The sequence below is a fragment of the Aquarana catesbeiana genome, linkage group LG02, assembly GCF_042186555.1.
Source record: "Aquarana catesbeiana isolate 2022-GZ linkage group LG02, ASM4218655v1, whole genome shotgun sequence".
NCBI lineage: Eukaryota > Metazoa > Chordata > Amphibia > Anura > Ranidae > Aquarana > Aquarana catesbeiana.
Window position 1 is genome coordinate 9,988,169 of NC_133325.1, and position 14,673 is coordinate 10,002,841.

At 45.3% G+C, this 14,673-nt stretch overlaps 1 protein-coding gene across 1 annotated transcript; it reads left to right on the forward strand.

Moving 5' to 3' along the window:
• Nucleotides 1-3,211: 3,211 nt before the first annotated feature.
• LOC141126404 (olfactory receptor 52Z1P-like) lies at nucleotides 3,212-4,183 on the forward strand. The gene has a single exon (XM_073612351.1). It carries the CDS (start codon nucleotides 3,212-3,214, stop codon nucleotides 4,181-4,183), a length of 972 nt encoding a protein of 323 aa, XP_073468452.1.
• Nucleotides 4,184-14,673: the final 10,490 nt, after the last annotated feature.

A 14,673-nucleotide genomic window follows, 5' to 3' on the forward strand; every position in this document is an offset into this window, starting at 1 on the left:
TCACTGGGTGGGAGCCTCCCATGGAGGCAGAGTTGTTGCAGCTTTTTTCTTTCTTCAGTCCGTCGGGCGGCGTGAGATGGATCTACATCGCGGGACTTTTTTTTTTTCTTTTTAATAAAGGACTTGTCCCAAAGTGTCTCCTGTCTTTTTTACTATTTTTGACACTTTTTTTGTGAAGTGGTAGGGGTACAATGTACCCGTTATCAATTCACATAATGGGGGCGGTCAGATCTTGGGGTCCCCTTGTTAAAGGGGGCTTCCAGATTCTGATAAGCCCCCCACCCGCAGACCCCCACAACCACCAGGCAAGGGTTGTGGGTATGAGGCCCTTGTCCCCATCAACATGGGGACAAGGTGCTTTGGGGGGCTACTCCAAAGCATCCTCCCCATGTTGAGGGCATGTGGCCTGGTACAGTTCAGGAGGGGGGGCGCTCTCTCATCCCCCTCTTTTTCTGCGGCCTGCCAGGTTGCGTGCTCGGATAAGGGTCTGGTATGGATTTTGGGGGAGACCCCTACGCCATTTTTTTTTTAAGTTTTTGCACAGGGTTCCCCTAAAATCCATACCAGACCTGAAGGGCGATCCTTGAAAACTTTTTCAGGGAAGCCTGCCCCACCTCCACCTCCACCTAAGAACTGTACTTGACACCCCCCATAATATCACCTCCTGCAGCCATTACCTTTTGTACCACCTCCCCCTCCCTTTAGAATGTAAGCTTCATGAGCAGGGTCCCCCTATCCCTTGTGTGTTGAACTGTATTTTAATTGTACTGCCCCCCTCTTTATTGTAAAGTGCTGCATAAACCATTGGCGCTATATAAATCCTGTATAATAATAATAATAATAATAATAATAATAATCACCAGAGCTCCTGTTGGTGGGGATTGGTTTTGCTGCATGTTGGTATTAGGTCGTGGTCCTCAGGATTGCTCCACCAGGAGGTGAGCAAGCTGGGGTCCAGTAGCAGATATAGCAGGTAGGGATCAAGCAGTAGCCAGTAGTCAGTAAAGAAGCCAAAGGTCATTAATAGGTGATTGCAGGTTGGGGTTAAGCAGAAGCATAGACAAGAAACAAGCCAAAAGTCAATAATGAGTGGTAGCAAAGATATGGTTGGCAGCAGGAGAGACAAGAGCAAGATATTGGCTGGAGAGAGCACAATAATCTGGCAAACAGGAAGCTCAAAGGCATGGCTTAAATAGGAAGTTCATGGGAGGTGTAAAAAGTCCAAGGTTGACCAGAAACAAGGCATGAGGCAGGATTGTCCTATGGATCAGAATTTCAGGTGGCTCAGCAAGAAGAGACATTGCCAGACACAGCAGAGGTTGCAGGTTCAGCCCTTGGTCCTGACACTAACGTTTCCCCATGTGTGCGTTTTCTACCCTGAACTGAATAAATGAAGACAAAACAAGCATGGCAATTGTTGGGTGTTGCTGTGCACCATCACCGGACTCCCACAACATAGAGGGCCACAAAAAATGTATTTATTTCTATTCAATTTCCTGTTTCAGAAAAATGTATTGACTTAAAGTGCCTTGAAAAGTATTCATACCCCTTGAAATTCCCCACATTTTGTTACAACCAAAAACATAAATGTATTTTATTGGGATTTTATGTGATAGACCAACACAAAGTGTCACATAATTGTGAAGTGGAAGGAAAATGATAAATGATACAAATAAATATGTGAAAAGTGTGTGGGGGGCATTTTGTATTCAGCCCCCTTTCCTCTGATACCCCTAACTAAAATCTAATGGAACCAATTGCCTTCATAAGTCACCTAATTAGTAAATAGAATCCACCTGTGTGTCATTTAATCTCAGTATAAATACAGCTGTTCTGTGAAGCCCTCAGAGGTTTGTCAGAGAACCTTTGTGAACAAACAGCATCATGAAGGCTAAGGAACACACCAGACAGGTCAGGGATAAAGTTGTGGAGAAGTATAAAGCAGGGTCAGGTTATAAAAAGATCTCCCAAGCTTTGAACATCTCACGGAGGTCTGTTCAATCCATCATCGGAAAATGGAAAAAGTATGGCACAACTGCAAACCTACCAAGACATGGCCGTCCGCCTAAACTGACCGGCCGGGCAAGGAGAACATTCATCAGAGAAGAGCTAAGAGGTCCATGGTAACTCTGGAGGAGCTGCAGAGATCCACAGCTCAGGTGGGAGAATCTGTCCACAGGACAACTATTAGTCGTGTTCTCCACAAATCTGCCCTTTATGGAAGAGTGACAAGAAGAAAGACATTGGTGAAAGAAAGTCATAAGAAGTCCTGTTTGTAGTTTGTGAGAAGCCATGTGGAGGACACAGCAAACATGTGGAAGAAGGTGATCTGGTCACATGAGACCAAAATTCAACTTTTGAGGCTAAAAGTAAAACGCTATGTGTGGGGAAAACTAACACTGCACATCACCCTGAACACACCATCCCCACCGTGAAACATGGTGGTGGCAACATCATGTGGTGGGGATGGTTTTCTTCAGCAGGGACAGGGAAGCTGGTCAGAGTTGATGGGAAGATGGATGGAGACAAATACAGGACAATCTTAGACGAAAACCTGTTAGAGTCTACAAAAGACTTGAGACCGGGGCGGAGGTTCACCTTCCAGCAGGACAACGACCCGAAACATCCAGCCAGAGCTACAATGGAATGGTTTAGATCAAAGCATATTCATGTGTTAGAATGGCCCAGTCACAGTCCAGACCTAAATCACATTGAGAATCTGTGGCAAGACTTGAAAATTGCTGTTCACAGACGCTCTCCATCCAATCTGACGGAGCTTGAGATATTTTACAAAGAAGAATGGGCAGAAATGTCCTCTCTAGATGTGCAAAGCTGGTAGAGACATCCCCAAAAAGACTTGTAGAGAAAGGGGGTTCTACAAAGTATTGACTCCGGGGGGCGCCATACAAATGCCCCTCCCCCACACTTTTCACATATTTATTTGTATCATTTATCATTTTCCTTCCACTTCACAATTATGTGACACTTTGTGTTGGTCTATCACATAAAATCCCAATAAAATACATTTATGCTTTTTGGTTGTAACATGACAAAAATGTGGAAAATTTTAAGGGGTATGAATACTTTTTCAAGGTACTGCATAATGAAATAAATGGCCAGGGTGAAGTTCTTCCATTTTAAATCGGATTGTCCATAAATGATTGCTGTTTGTGATTGATGTGATTTTTAATTTCTGCTTTCCAGAACAGAAATGGATCATCTGGGATATAATAAGACCTCGTCCTTCTCTCACATGGAATTTATACTCCTTGGGTTTCCCGGAGTCACAAAGTACCGACCTCTCCTCGCTCTTCCCTTCTCCTTCATATACGCAGTGATACTAAGTGGTAATTCTGTGGTTATGTTGGTCATTGTGTTGGAGAAAAGTCTTCACACTCCGATGTACACACTCATCTTTTCTCTCTTGGCCACCAATGTTGTGTACACCACGGCCATCACACCCAAGATGCTTCTAGGACTGTTTGGCCTTAACCAGATCACCTTGGCTGGCTGTTTGGTGCAGATATTCACTGTATATTCCAGCATCATGGCCGAGTCCACAATTGTGCTGCTCATGGCTATAGACAGGTATCTAGCCGTCCACCAGCCACTACATTACCAGGAGATTGTAGTCAAGCATGTCATTGTTCACTCGGCAGTCAATGGAGTGATTCGTTATAGCTTTGTTGTCCTTCCTCTGGTCATTACAGCGGCCCGACTCTGTTACTGCAGGTCCAATATCATCCCTCACTTCCATTGTGAAAGCATGATGCTCTTCAGCCTGGGGTGTGAAGAGTCCAGAGCCCAGATTGTAGGATTGGTGGTGAGGACCCTCATGATGTTTTGTGACATCCCCATCATCCTAATTTCCTATCTGAAAGTTCTTCAAACTGTTCTTAGGATTGCGGTGGGAATGGCTCGGAATAAAGCCCTTCATACCTGTAGTACCCACCTGGTGGTGGTCGTCCTCATCTATTCATCTGGATTCTTAATCTCTGTTCTGTACCTGCCGGGAAACTCCACTTCCTACGACCTTCAGAATATCTTCAGTGCCATCTACTTTCTATTCTCAGCAATGGTCAATCCATTTATCTACGGTCTACGGATGGAGGGGATCAAGAGCAATATACGTAAATACTGGGGGAAAAAGAAAGATCTACCAGTTAAACAAATAAGAAGCTGAGACTGATGTTAAATCTCTCAATTTATTTCTACTACATTACAAGGATGTCTCAGCAGTAGGGATGGATGCAAAATGTTTTTAAACTTGATTTTGCTAGAAAATTTGCTGTTTTGATGATCGCCCCAAGCTGGCCTCAATGATGGGTTTATTAACAAACCCACTTATTGGACCAAATGTAAAATGACAATATGGCATAAGTCTCCACATCCTCACCTTCTCACGGCGCGCTCTGTTTACAATATTGCCCATTGATAGAGAAGTCCATTTATAAAAATTGTCTTCAATGAATATCTACAAAATTGCTATTTTTTTCTCTGCATTACAGTTATCGGTGTATTTGTTAGGGGTGTTCCCAGAATGCAGACTGTGGTTTTATAAAGTTAATACAAAAAAAAAAAAACTGCCATACCAAAGTAAACGCTCTCAGCTGCTTCATCTTTCAAAACCGCCCACTTTATTACATGGTGACCAAAAAATGTATATGGCAGTATAATTAACAAACTCAAGTTGAGTCAAGTTCCCGGTGTTAAAAACAAAACAATTACCTTTGTAGATCCCCCTTGATCCCCAAAGGCTAATGGGACCCCCAGAGACAGGGTGGGCTTGCACTTCACCTCTGAGTGTAATCCTCAGCAATGATGGAGCAATGTGTACAGATGGGCACCAGTCACTTTTAGATGCCAAACAATAGGAATTTATTGACCCATGCCCAATACTCCATGGATAGAGTATAAGGGTTCCCATGGAGTTAAAGACTCCAGAAAAGAGGAATAAAAGTACTTACAGTCTTTACAGATGGAGAACCGTTAAGCGGACCTGGCACTTTGTGACTATAGCTCCTGACTGCAAAGTGCTTGTCGGTTCAGCTTCCAGCACCCTGCAGGAAAGGCACCATACTCTAGTGAGGTCCAAGCTTCCGATCCAAGCTTCTCAGGCCACTCAAGACATCTGGAGGCCCTCCATGGCTCCTCAATCTCCAGGTTACACAAGCTAGGCCTCAAACCCAGGCCTTTGCCCAGCCACATGGTCTCTCTCACCAAAGAGGCTTCAACAACTAAACACATCCACCCTAGGCTTAGGGAGAACTGACTTCCAAAGTTCACTCCCTGAATATTCACACCTTCTTTCAACATGCACCATGGGCAATAAACCTCCTTGAGGCTGACCAGGGAGAGATAAATATTCATTGTTCTGCTTGGTGTGGTCTCTCATAATAATACCAAGGGTACCAGGGACACCTACTGGCAGCAGACAGAAACTGGCAATAGCCAGGGCTAAGAAATCTAAGCTACCAGTTCAGCTAAGCTGACCATAGCCTAGCACCACTAAATATAAATAGACACTCCCGCTCTTGGCTGGGTGGCTACACTTGGTTCCCACCCGACTAGCCCATTTCACTCAAGGCTGCAAGGGAAATAATTTCTGTGGCTGCCCTGACCCGGTTAACCTATTTACACACATGACCTGCCCAAAAGAACAATCCCTGTGTAAGCAGGTCTATGACGTTTTGGCTATATTGTGAGGTACCTCTATCTCCACGCACCCAAGGTGAAGCCCTACTCAACCTTAATCCAGCCGGCCTCATAAAGCACCAATTTAGACCTCTAAGCTAACAAGCCTGGCTTCTCTTCTGATCACCGAAGTCAAAAGCAAACTTCACAATACATTTTCCAACAAAAAGTTGACATTAAATCTAACAGACTCAATGGCCAAAATAAAAAAAAAAAAATAAAAACCTGGACCCCATGGATCTCACCTTTCCAACCAACAGACTTTGATGGGTGCCTGGTAGATTAATGAGGTTTATCCTTCACCCACTGATAAGATCTGGAATCACAATCTTAAGGAAAATTGTACAAGATAATTGTATAATGTAAGGCACTCATCTCCCCATACCCCCCCCCCCCCCCCTGACCGTTCCTCATAACCTTCTCTAGTTTAAAACATAATTGCACCAATTGCTGGCTGACAATACTTTGTGTTGTACATTTTCACTCTGATGATGGGATTGTTGGATATTAATCAAGACATTGATGGTTGTGAAGGACCCAATGTAACTATATGATAAATCATGGATATGTATATTAATGTATATATGAGATGACCAATTGTGCTCCTAACCTTTCTAATAAAGAAACAAAAAACAAGATTTATTAAAACATAAAGTATCTAAAAACCACTCCTGGATCCTACAAGCCCAGGACCCAATTGCCTTACATCAGCATCATGAGTTAGGGCTAGGGGGTTATGGAGTTAGGGATAGGGGGTTAGGATTAGAGTTAGGGGGTTATGATTAGGGTTAGGGCGTGAGGAGTAGGGTTAGGGGGTTAGGGGGTTAGGATTAGGGTGTTAGGGTTAGGGGGTAGGATTAGGGTGTTAGGGTGTTAGGATTATTGTTAGGGGTTAAGGTCTTAGGGTTAAGGTCAGGAGGTTAGGATTAGGGTTAGGGGGTAGGGTTAGGGTTAAGGTCAGGGGGTTAGGATTAGATTTAGGATTAGGGGGTTAGGGTTAGGGGGTTAGGTGTTTTAGGATTAGGGTTAGGGGGATAGGGTTAGGGTTAAGGTCAGGGGGTTAGGCTTAGGGTGTTAGGGGGTTAGGATTAGGGTTAGGGGGTTAGGGGCTTAGGGTTAAGGTCAGGGGGTTAGGATTAGGGTTACGGGGGTTAGGATTAGGTTTAGGGTAGGGGGTTAGGATTAGGGTTAGGGGGTAGGGTTAGGGTTAAGGTCGGGGGGTTAGGATTAGGGTGTTAGGGTAGGGGGTTAGGATTAGGGTTAGGGGGTTAGGGGCTTAGGGTTAAGGTCAGGGGGCTAGGATTAGGGGGTTAGGATTAGGGTTAGGGTTAGGGGGTTAGGATTAGGGTTAGGGGGTTATGGTTAAGGTCAGGGGGTTAGGATTAGGATTAGGGTTAGGGGGTTGTGGTTTGGGGGTTAGGGTTAAGGTCAGGGGGTGAGGATTAGGATTAGGGTTAGGGAGATAGGGTTAGGGTTAAGGTCAGGGGGTTAGGAATAGGGTTAGCGTTAGGGGGTTGGGGGTTAGGATTAGGGTTAGAGGGTAAGGGTTTAGAGCTTAGGTTTAAGGTCAGGGGGTTAGGATTAGGGTTGGGGGTAGGGTTAGGGTTAAGATCAGGGGTTAGATTTAGGATGGGGGTTAGGGTTAAGGTCAGGGGGTTAGCATTAGAATTAGGATTAGGGGGTTAGGATTAGGGATAGGGGGATAGGTTTAGGGTTAAGGTCAGGGGGTCAGGATTATAGTTAGGACTAGGGGGTTAGGATTAGGGTTAGGATTAGGGGGTTAGGATTAGGGTTAGGGGGTATTGTTAGGGTTAAGATCAGGGGTTAGATTTAGGATTGGGGGTTAGGGTTAGGGTTAGGGGGATAAGGTTAGGGTTAAGGTCAGGGGGTTAGGATTAGAATTAGGATTAGGGGGTTAGGATTAGGGTTAAGATCAGGGGTTAGATTTAGGATTGGGGGTTAGGGTTAGGGTTAGGGGGATAGGTTTAGGGTTAAGGTCAGGGGTTAAGATTAGGGTTAAGGCCAGGGGGTTAGGATTAAGGTTAGGATTAGGGGGTTAGGATTAGGGTTAGGGGGTAGGGTTAGGGTTAAGATCAGGGGTTAGATTTAGCATTGGGGGTTAAGGTTAAGGTCAGGGGGTTAGGATTAGGGTTAGGATTAGTGGGTTAGGGTGTTAGGATTAGAGTTAGGGGGTAGGGTTAGGGTTAAGGTCAGGGGGTTAGGATTAGGGTTAAGGCCAGGGGGCTAGGATTAGGGTTAGGATTAGTGGGTTAGGGTGTTAGGATTAGGGTTAGGGGGTTAGGGTTTGGGTTAGGGGGTTAGAGTCAAGGTCAGGGGGTTAGGATTAGGGGGTTAGGGTTAAGGTCAGGGGGTTAGGATTAGGATTAGAGTTAGGGGGTTAGGGTGTTAGGATTAGGGTTAGGGGTTAGGATTAGGGGGTTAGGGGGTTAGGGTGTTAGGATTAGGGTTAGGGGGTTTGGGTCAGGGGGTTAAAATTAGGGTTAGGGTTAGGGGGATAAGGTTAGGGCTAAAGTCAGGGGGTTAGGATTAGGGTTAGGGGGTTAGAGTCAAGGTCAGGGGGTTAGGATTAGGGGGTTAAGGTGTTAGGATTAGGGTTAGGGGGTTAGGATTAGGGTTAGGGTTAGGGGGATAAGGTTAGGGCTAAGGTCAGGGGGTTAGGATTAGGGTTAGGGGGTTAGGGTGTTAGGATTAGGGGGTTAGGGTTAAGGTCAGGGGGTTAGGATTAGGATTAGGGTGTTAGGATTAGGGTTAGGGGTTAGGGTTAGGGGGTTAGGATTAGGGGGTTAGGGTTAAGGTCAGGGGGTTAGGATTAGGGTGTTAGGATTAGGGTTAGGGGGTTAGGGTTAGGGGGTTAGGGTTAGGGGGTTAGGGTTAGGGTTAGGGGGATAAGGTTAGGGCTAAGGTCAGGGGGTTAGGATTAGGATTAGGGTTAGGGGGTTAGGGTGTTAGGATTAGGGGGTTAGGGTTAAGGTCAGGGGGTTAGGATTAGGATTAGGGTGTTAGGATTAGGGTTAGGGGGTTAGGGTTAGGGGGTTAGGATTAGGGTTAGGGGGATAAGGTTAGGGCTAAGGTCAGGGGGTTAGGATTAGGGTGGGGGCAGACAGCACCATAAGAACTAATAATGATCTAGGGCCAGCACTCAGCTTTGTTTCTATGGTGATAAGGAAAGTATCAGGTGGTGTAAGGCGTGTGTGACGTGACATTATGTGACGTCACAGAGTACAGACTTCACAGAGGTTCTGAGGCTGTACTGGTTTTTTAACTGCTTGTGGACCCCCCACCTTCAATGTACTGCGGATGGGCGGGCCGCACAGGCAAAGTGATGTACCCGTATGTCAGCCTATTTCAGGTTTGGAGTCCCCCCGCTGACACCTAATGTGATTGTATAAAGCTGGAGTCCGTCAGCAAGTCCTAGTCAATGATTCATGGTCGGGACCTGCTGATCGGCTGTGTCCAATCACAGCCCAGAGCTCTGTGTTGACAATCAACACAGAGCTCAGTACATAGGAAACAACGATTTCTCTGTTTCCTGTCTCTGCAAATCAGGGATAAAAAACAAAGAGATCTTTAGTAAAAAGCAGCACACATCACACATATAACCCCCTTGATCATCCTAGAGGATAAGGCCTTCCCTGCCAGTGTCCTTAGTACAGTGACAGTGCATATTATTATCACTCATCACTGTATTAGTGTCACTGGTGATGTCAGTGGCAGTTCGTTAGTTCCCATCCAACGTCGGTTCGTTTTAGATTGCCCGCCGAACTATCGCAGTCCCAATATAAGCTGATCACCGCCATCACTAGAATAAAAAATGAAATAAATAAAAACTCCAGTATACAGTATATATCCCATCTTTGTAGACGCAAACCTATTAATATAGACTTATTGTGATTTTAATAAAAGACATGTAGCAGAATACATTTTGACCAAATTATTTTTTTAGATGGATATGTTTTATAGCAAAAAGTTAAAAAAATTTAAAAAATTGGTGATTTTCGTTTATTTTGCAAAAAATAAAAACCCCAGAGGTGATCAAATAGCACCAAAACTAAGCTCTATTTATGTGAATAAAATGATATACATTTTATTTGTGTACAGTGTCACATGACCGCGCAGTTACCAGTCAAACTAGAGCATTGCTGAATAGCAAAACATGGCCTGGTCATGAGGGGGGGTAAAACCTTCTGGAGGTGGTTAAATCAATTTATCTTCTTCTTTTCAATAAGCATTGAGGACGTAGATTGATAAAGCGATGAATTTACACAACATTGAGGTGGTTCCCAACACTACGGAACGTTTCAGTGCAAGTCGCCATGACAAACCTTCACAATAAAACATCAGCCTTGTTATGGTCTATAATATTTATTATTCTATAATAATATCAGAAATTTATGGTTTTCTTATCAATAGCGATGGCGGAAAGCTTGCCGTGAAATGACGCTGATCTAGGGCAGGTGGCATGTAGGACCACCCCCAGCATTCAGGAGCGGAAGAAAGTCCACCGACCCCCCCTAGACCTCCAATACCTCACTGCCAAGTGTTGGAGCTAAAAAAGGTGGGGCTCTGATGTGAATAAGGGGATGTGTAATTGAGGGGGCATTATGGCAATGAAGAAACTCTGTCATGTATAGGGGACCTCTGATGTAAATGTTATGGGGGGCTTTCATGTATAAGGGGTTTGATGTATAGGGCAGACTCTGATGTGATGAGGGGACTTCTGATATGAAGGGGGCTTCTTATAAGAAGGGGGACTTCTGATGTGAAGGGGGGCTTCTGAAATGAAGGGGGGCTTCTGATGTGAAGGGGGGCTTCTGATGTGAAGGGAGGCTTCTTATATGAAGGGGGCTTCTGATATGAAGGGGGACCTCTGATATGAAGGGGGGCTTCTGATGTGAAGGGGGGCTTCTGATGTGAAGGGGGGCTTCTTATATGAAGGGGCTTCTGATGTGAAGGGGGGCTTCTGATATGAAGGGAGGCTTCTTATATGAAGGGGGCTTCTGATGTGAAAGGGGGCTTCTGATATGAAGGGAGGCTTCTTATATGAAGGGGGGCTTCTGATATGAAGGGGGGCTTCTTATATGAAGGGGATCTCTGATATGAAGGGGGGCTTCTGATATGAAGGAGGGCTTCTGATATGAAGGAGGGCTTCTGATGTGAAGGGGGGCTTTTGATATGAAGGGAGGCTTCTTATATGAAGGGGGCTTCTGATATGAAGGGGGGCTTCTTATATAAAGGGGGACCTCTGATATGAAGGGGGGCTTCTTATATGAAGGAGGGCGTCTGATGTGAAGGGGGGCTTTTGATATGAAGGGAGGCTTCTTATATGAAGGGGGCTTCTGATGTGAAGGGGGCTTCTGATATGAAGGGGGGCTTCTTAAATGAAGGGGGACCTCTGATATAAAGGGGGGCTTCTGATATGAAGGGGGCTTCTGATGTGAAGGGGGGCTTCTGATATGAAGGGAGGCTTCTTATATAAAAGGGGCTTCTGATATGAAGGGGGGCTTCTTATATGAAGGGGGACCTCTAATATGAGGGGGGGCTTCTGATATGAAGGGGGGCTTCTGATATGAAGGGGGGCTTCTTATATGAAGGGGGACCTCTGATATGAAGGGGGGCTTCTGATATGAAGGGGGGCTTCTGATGTGAAGGGGGGCTTCTGATATGAAGTGGAGCTTCTTATATGAAGGGGGGCTTTTGATGTGCAGTTAATTTTATCAAGGCAGTGGCGTACATTTTTGCGTGCATCTTCCCAGGCTCCCCTTTCCTATTGGTAAGTAACATTTATGTTTTTTACAATTCAAACTGTGGTGCCCCACGTTGTTTGTGATCGGAGGAGGATGATGCACTCACGCTGTGCTCTTGGCTGCTAAAGTCTCCTCTTTAGTGTCAGCTGTTTGGCTGCCAGCATGGTGTTTTGTGAGCCCTCCTCCCCTCCCCTACGTTACAACTTGTAGGTGTCATCTTTGGTTCTAGTTCCCAGGTCCGAAGATCCTTTTGGACCCCAGCCCACGCACAGGCGCCGCGCCAAATTCTTAGACGTGGCGTTTTTCAGCACCTATGGGGATTGCACTCCTTATATGAATCACCTATAGTATTTCACCTACCCACAATTGGATTTTCGCTATGTGCACACGGCCTGAGAGACCGCAGCAGAGCTGATTGTATGTCTTGGATACCTCTATAACATTTGCATTGGATGATAATTCTCACTTGTCAAACCTTGATGAAGGACTTTCCGAAACGTGTCGGTTTAGTGAGACTTACTCCATTCCATACCATTGGTCTGTTCTTTTTGCCATGTTGTGGTATTCTCTATTTCATACATGTTGCCCTTGATGCAATTGTTTGTATGTATCATTTGTGTTTGATTTAATAATTTTTTATGGTGTATTTTTTGTCATTTTTTTTGTACTTTGTAATAAAATTACCTTTTTTACTTATGATGTATTATTCATGGTAATGCCCTCAAAATCCCACCCAAGGGGAACCCTCTGTTCTTTTTCTCTACTATGGGATGTGGCATACCCTCCTTTGTTTACTACTTCCGGTCAGAGCCCTCTCGTTTCCTATTGGTAAGTAACATTTATGTTTTTTACAATTCAAACTGTGATGCCCCACGTTTTTGCATACTTTTTAAGAGTGGCTGAAAAAGAGAAACAATTACCTAACATTCGATTCTTGGTGCTAAAAACACTCAATCAATGGGGAAATAATCTATCTCTATGGACTAAAAACATTTGAGCAGAAAAGGAAATAATATGAGGGAGACCGCTGTGTACAAATTGTATGGAGATTCAGGTCCTCACCACTGACAGTGTAATCGATCAGATACTGCAGAGAGTGATCTGATATACAGAATGGATACAATGTTGCAGAGAGAGAACTGATATATAGTCACCATTCAAGGATAAGCGTTTCTTCTCCAGGGAGAATACATTTAATCTTTGAAGTCGTTCCACATAACTGACGTCCCCCATCCCTCATAACTGAGGTTCCCCAACTCTCATAACTGAGGTCCTCCATACCCTATAACTGAGGTCCCTAATACCCCATAACTGAGCTCCTCCATCATCTATAACTGGAGTTCTCCATACCCCATAACTGGGGTCCTCCATCCCACATAATTGAGGTTCTCCATTCTACATAACTGAGGTTCTCCATCCCTCAAAACTGAGGATCTCCATCCCTCAAAACTGAGGTCCTCCATGCCAAAACTGAGGTCCTCCATGCCCAAAACTGAAGTTCTCCATCCCCCCATAACTGAGGTCCTCCATCTCCTATAACTGAGGTCCCTAATACCCCATAACTGAGCTCCTCCATCATCTATAACTGGAGTTCTCCATACCCCATAACTGGGGTCCTCCATCCCACATAATTGAGGTTCTCCATTCCACATAACTGAGGTTCTCCATCCCTCAAAACTGAGGATCTCCATCCCTCAAAACTGAGGTCCTCCATGCCCAAAACTGAAGTTCTCCATCCCCCCATAACTGAGGTCCTCCATCTCCTATAACTGAGGTCCCTAATCCCCCATAACTGAGCTCCTCCATCCTCTATAACTGGAGTTCTCCATACCCCATAACTGGGATCCTCCATCCCACATAATTGAGGTTCTCCATCCCTCAAAACTGAGGTTCTCCATCTCTCAAAACTGAGGTCCTCCATGCCCAAAACTGAGGTTCTCCATCCCCCATAACTGAGGTCCTCCATCCCCTATAACTGAGGTCCCTAATCCCCTATAACTGAGCTCCTCCACCCTCTATAACTGGAGTTCTCCATACCCCATAACTGGGGTCCTCCATCCCACATAATTGAGGTTCTCCATCCCCCATAACTGAGGTCCTCCATCCCCTATAACCGAGGTCCCAAATCCCCCATAACTGAGCCCCTCCATCCTCTATAACTGGAGTTCTCCATACCCCATAACTTGGGTCCTCCATCCCACATTATTGAGGTTCTCCATCCCGCATAACTGAGGTTCTCCATCCCCCATAACTGGTGTCCTTCATCCCCCATAATTGAGGTTCTCCATCCCTCATAACTGAGGTCCTTTATCCTCCATGACCAAGGTCATCTATCCCCTATAACTGAGGTTTTCCAGCCCCTAAAACTGAGGTTCTCTATCCCCCATAACTGAGGTCCTCCATCTCCCATAATTGAGGTTCTCCGCCCCCCATAAGTGAGGTTCTCCATCACCCATAACTGATGTCCTCCATCCCCCATAATTGAGGTTCTCCATCCCCCATAACTGAGGTTCCCTATCCCCCATAACTGAGGTCCTCTATCTCCCATAATTGAGGTTCTCCATCACACATAAGTGAAGTTTTCCATCACCCATAACTGAGGTCCTCCATCCCCCATAATTAAGGTTCTCTGTCCCCATTAACTGAGGTCCTTTATCCTCCATGACCAAGGTTGTCTATCCCCTATAACTGAGGTTTTCCAGCCCCCAAAACTGAGGGTCTCTATCCCCCATAACTAAGGTCCTCCATCTCCCATAATTGAGGTTCTCCATCCCCCATAAGTGAGGTTCTTCATCACCCATTAATGAGGTCCTCCATCCCCCATAATTAAGGTTCTCTGTCCTTCATAACTGAGGTTCTTTATCCTCCATGACCAAGGTCATCTATTCCCTATAACTGAGGTTTTCCAGCCCCCAAAATTGAGGTCCTCCATCCCCCCGTGACTGATGACCTCCAGCCCCCATAACTGAGGTCCTCTATCCCCCATAACTGAAGTTCTCCCTCCCCTATAACTGAGGTCTTCCAGCCTCCACAACTGAGATTCTCCAACCCCATATCTGAGGTTCTCCATCCCCCATAGATGAGGTCCTCCATCCCCCATAAATGAGCTCCTCCATTCCCTATAACTGACATTTTCTAGCTCTCAAAACTGAGGTTCTCTATCCCCTATACCTAAGGTTCACCATCCCCCAAAAATGAGGCTCTCCATTCCCCA

Bases quoted from the DNA above. Each gene is read 5' to 3' on its own strand.
- LOC141126404 (XM_073612351.1), top strand. From the start codon at position 3,212: ATGGATCATCTGGGATATAATAAGACCTCGTCCTTCTCTCACATGGAA.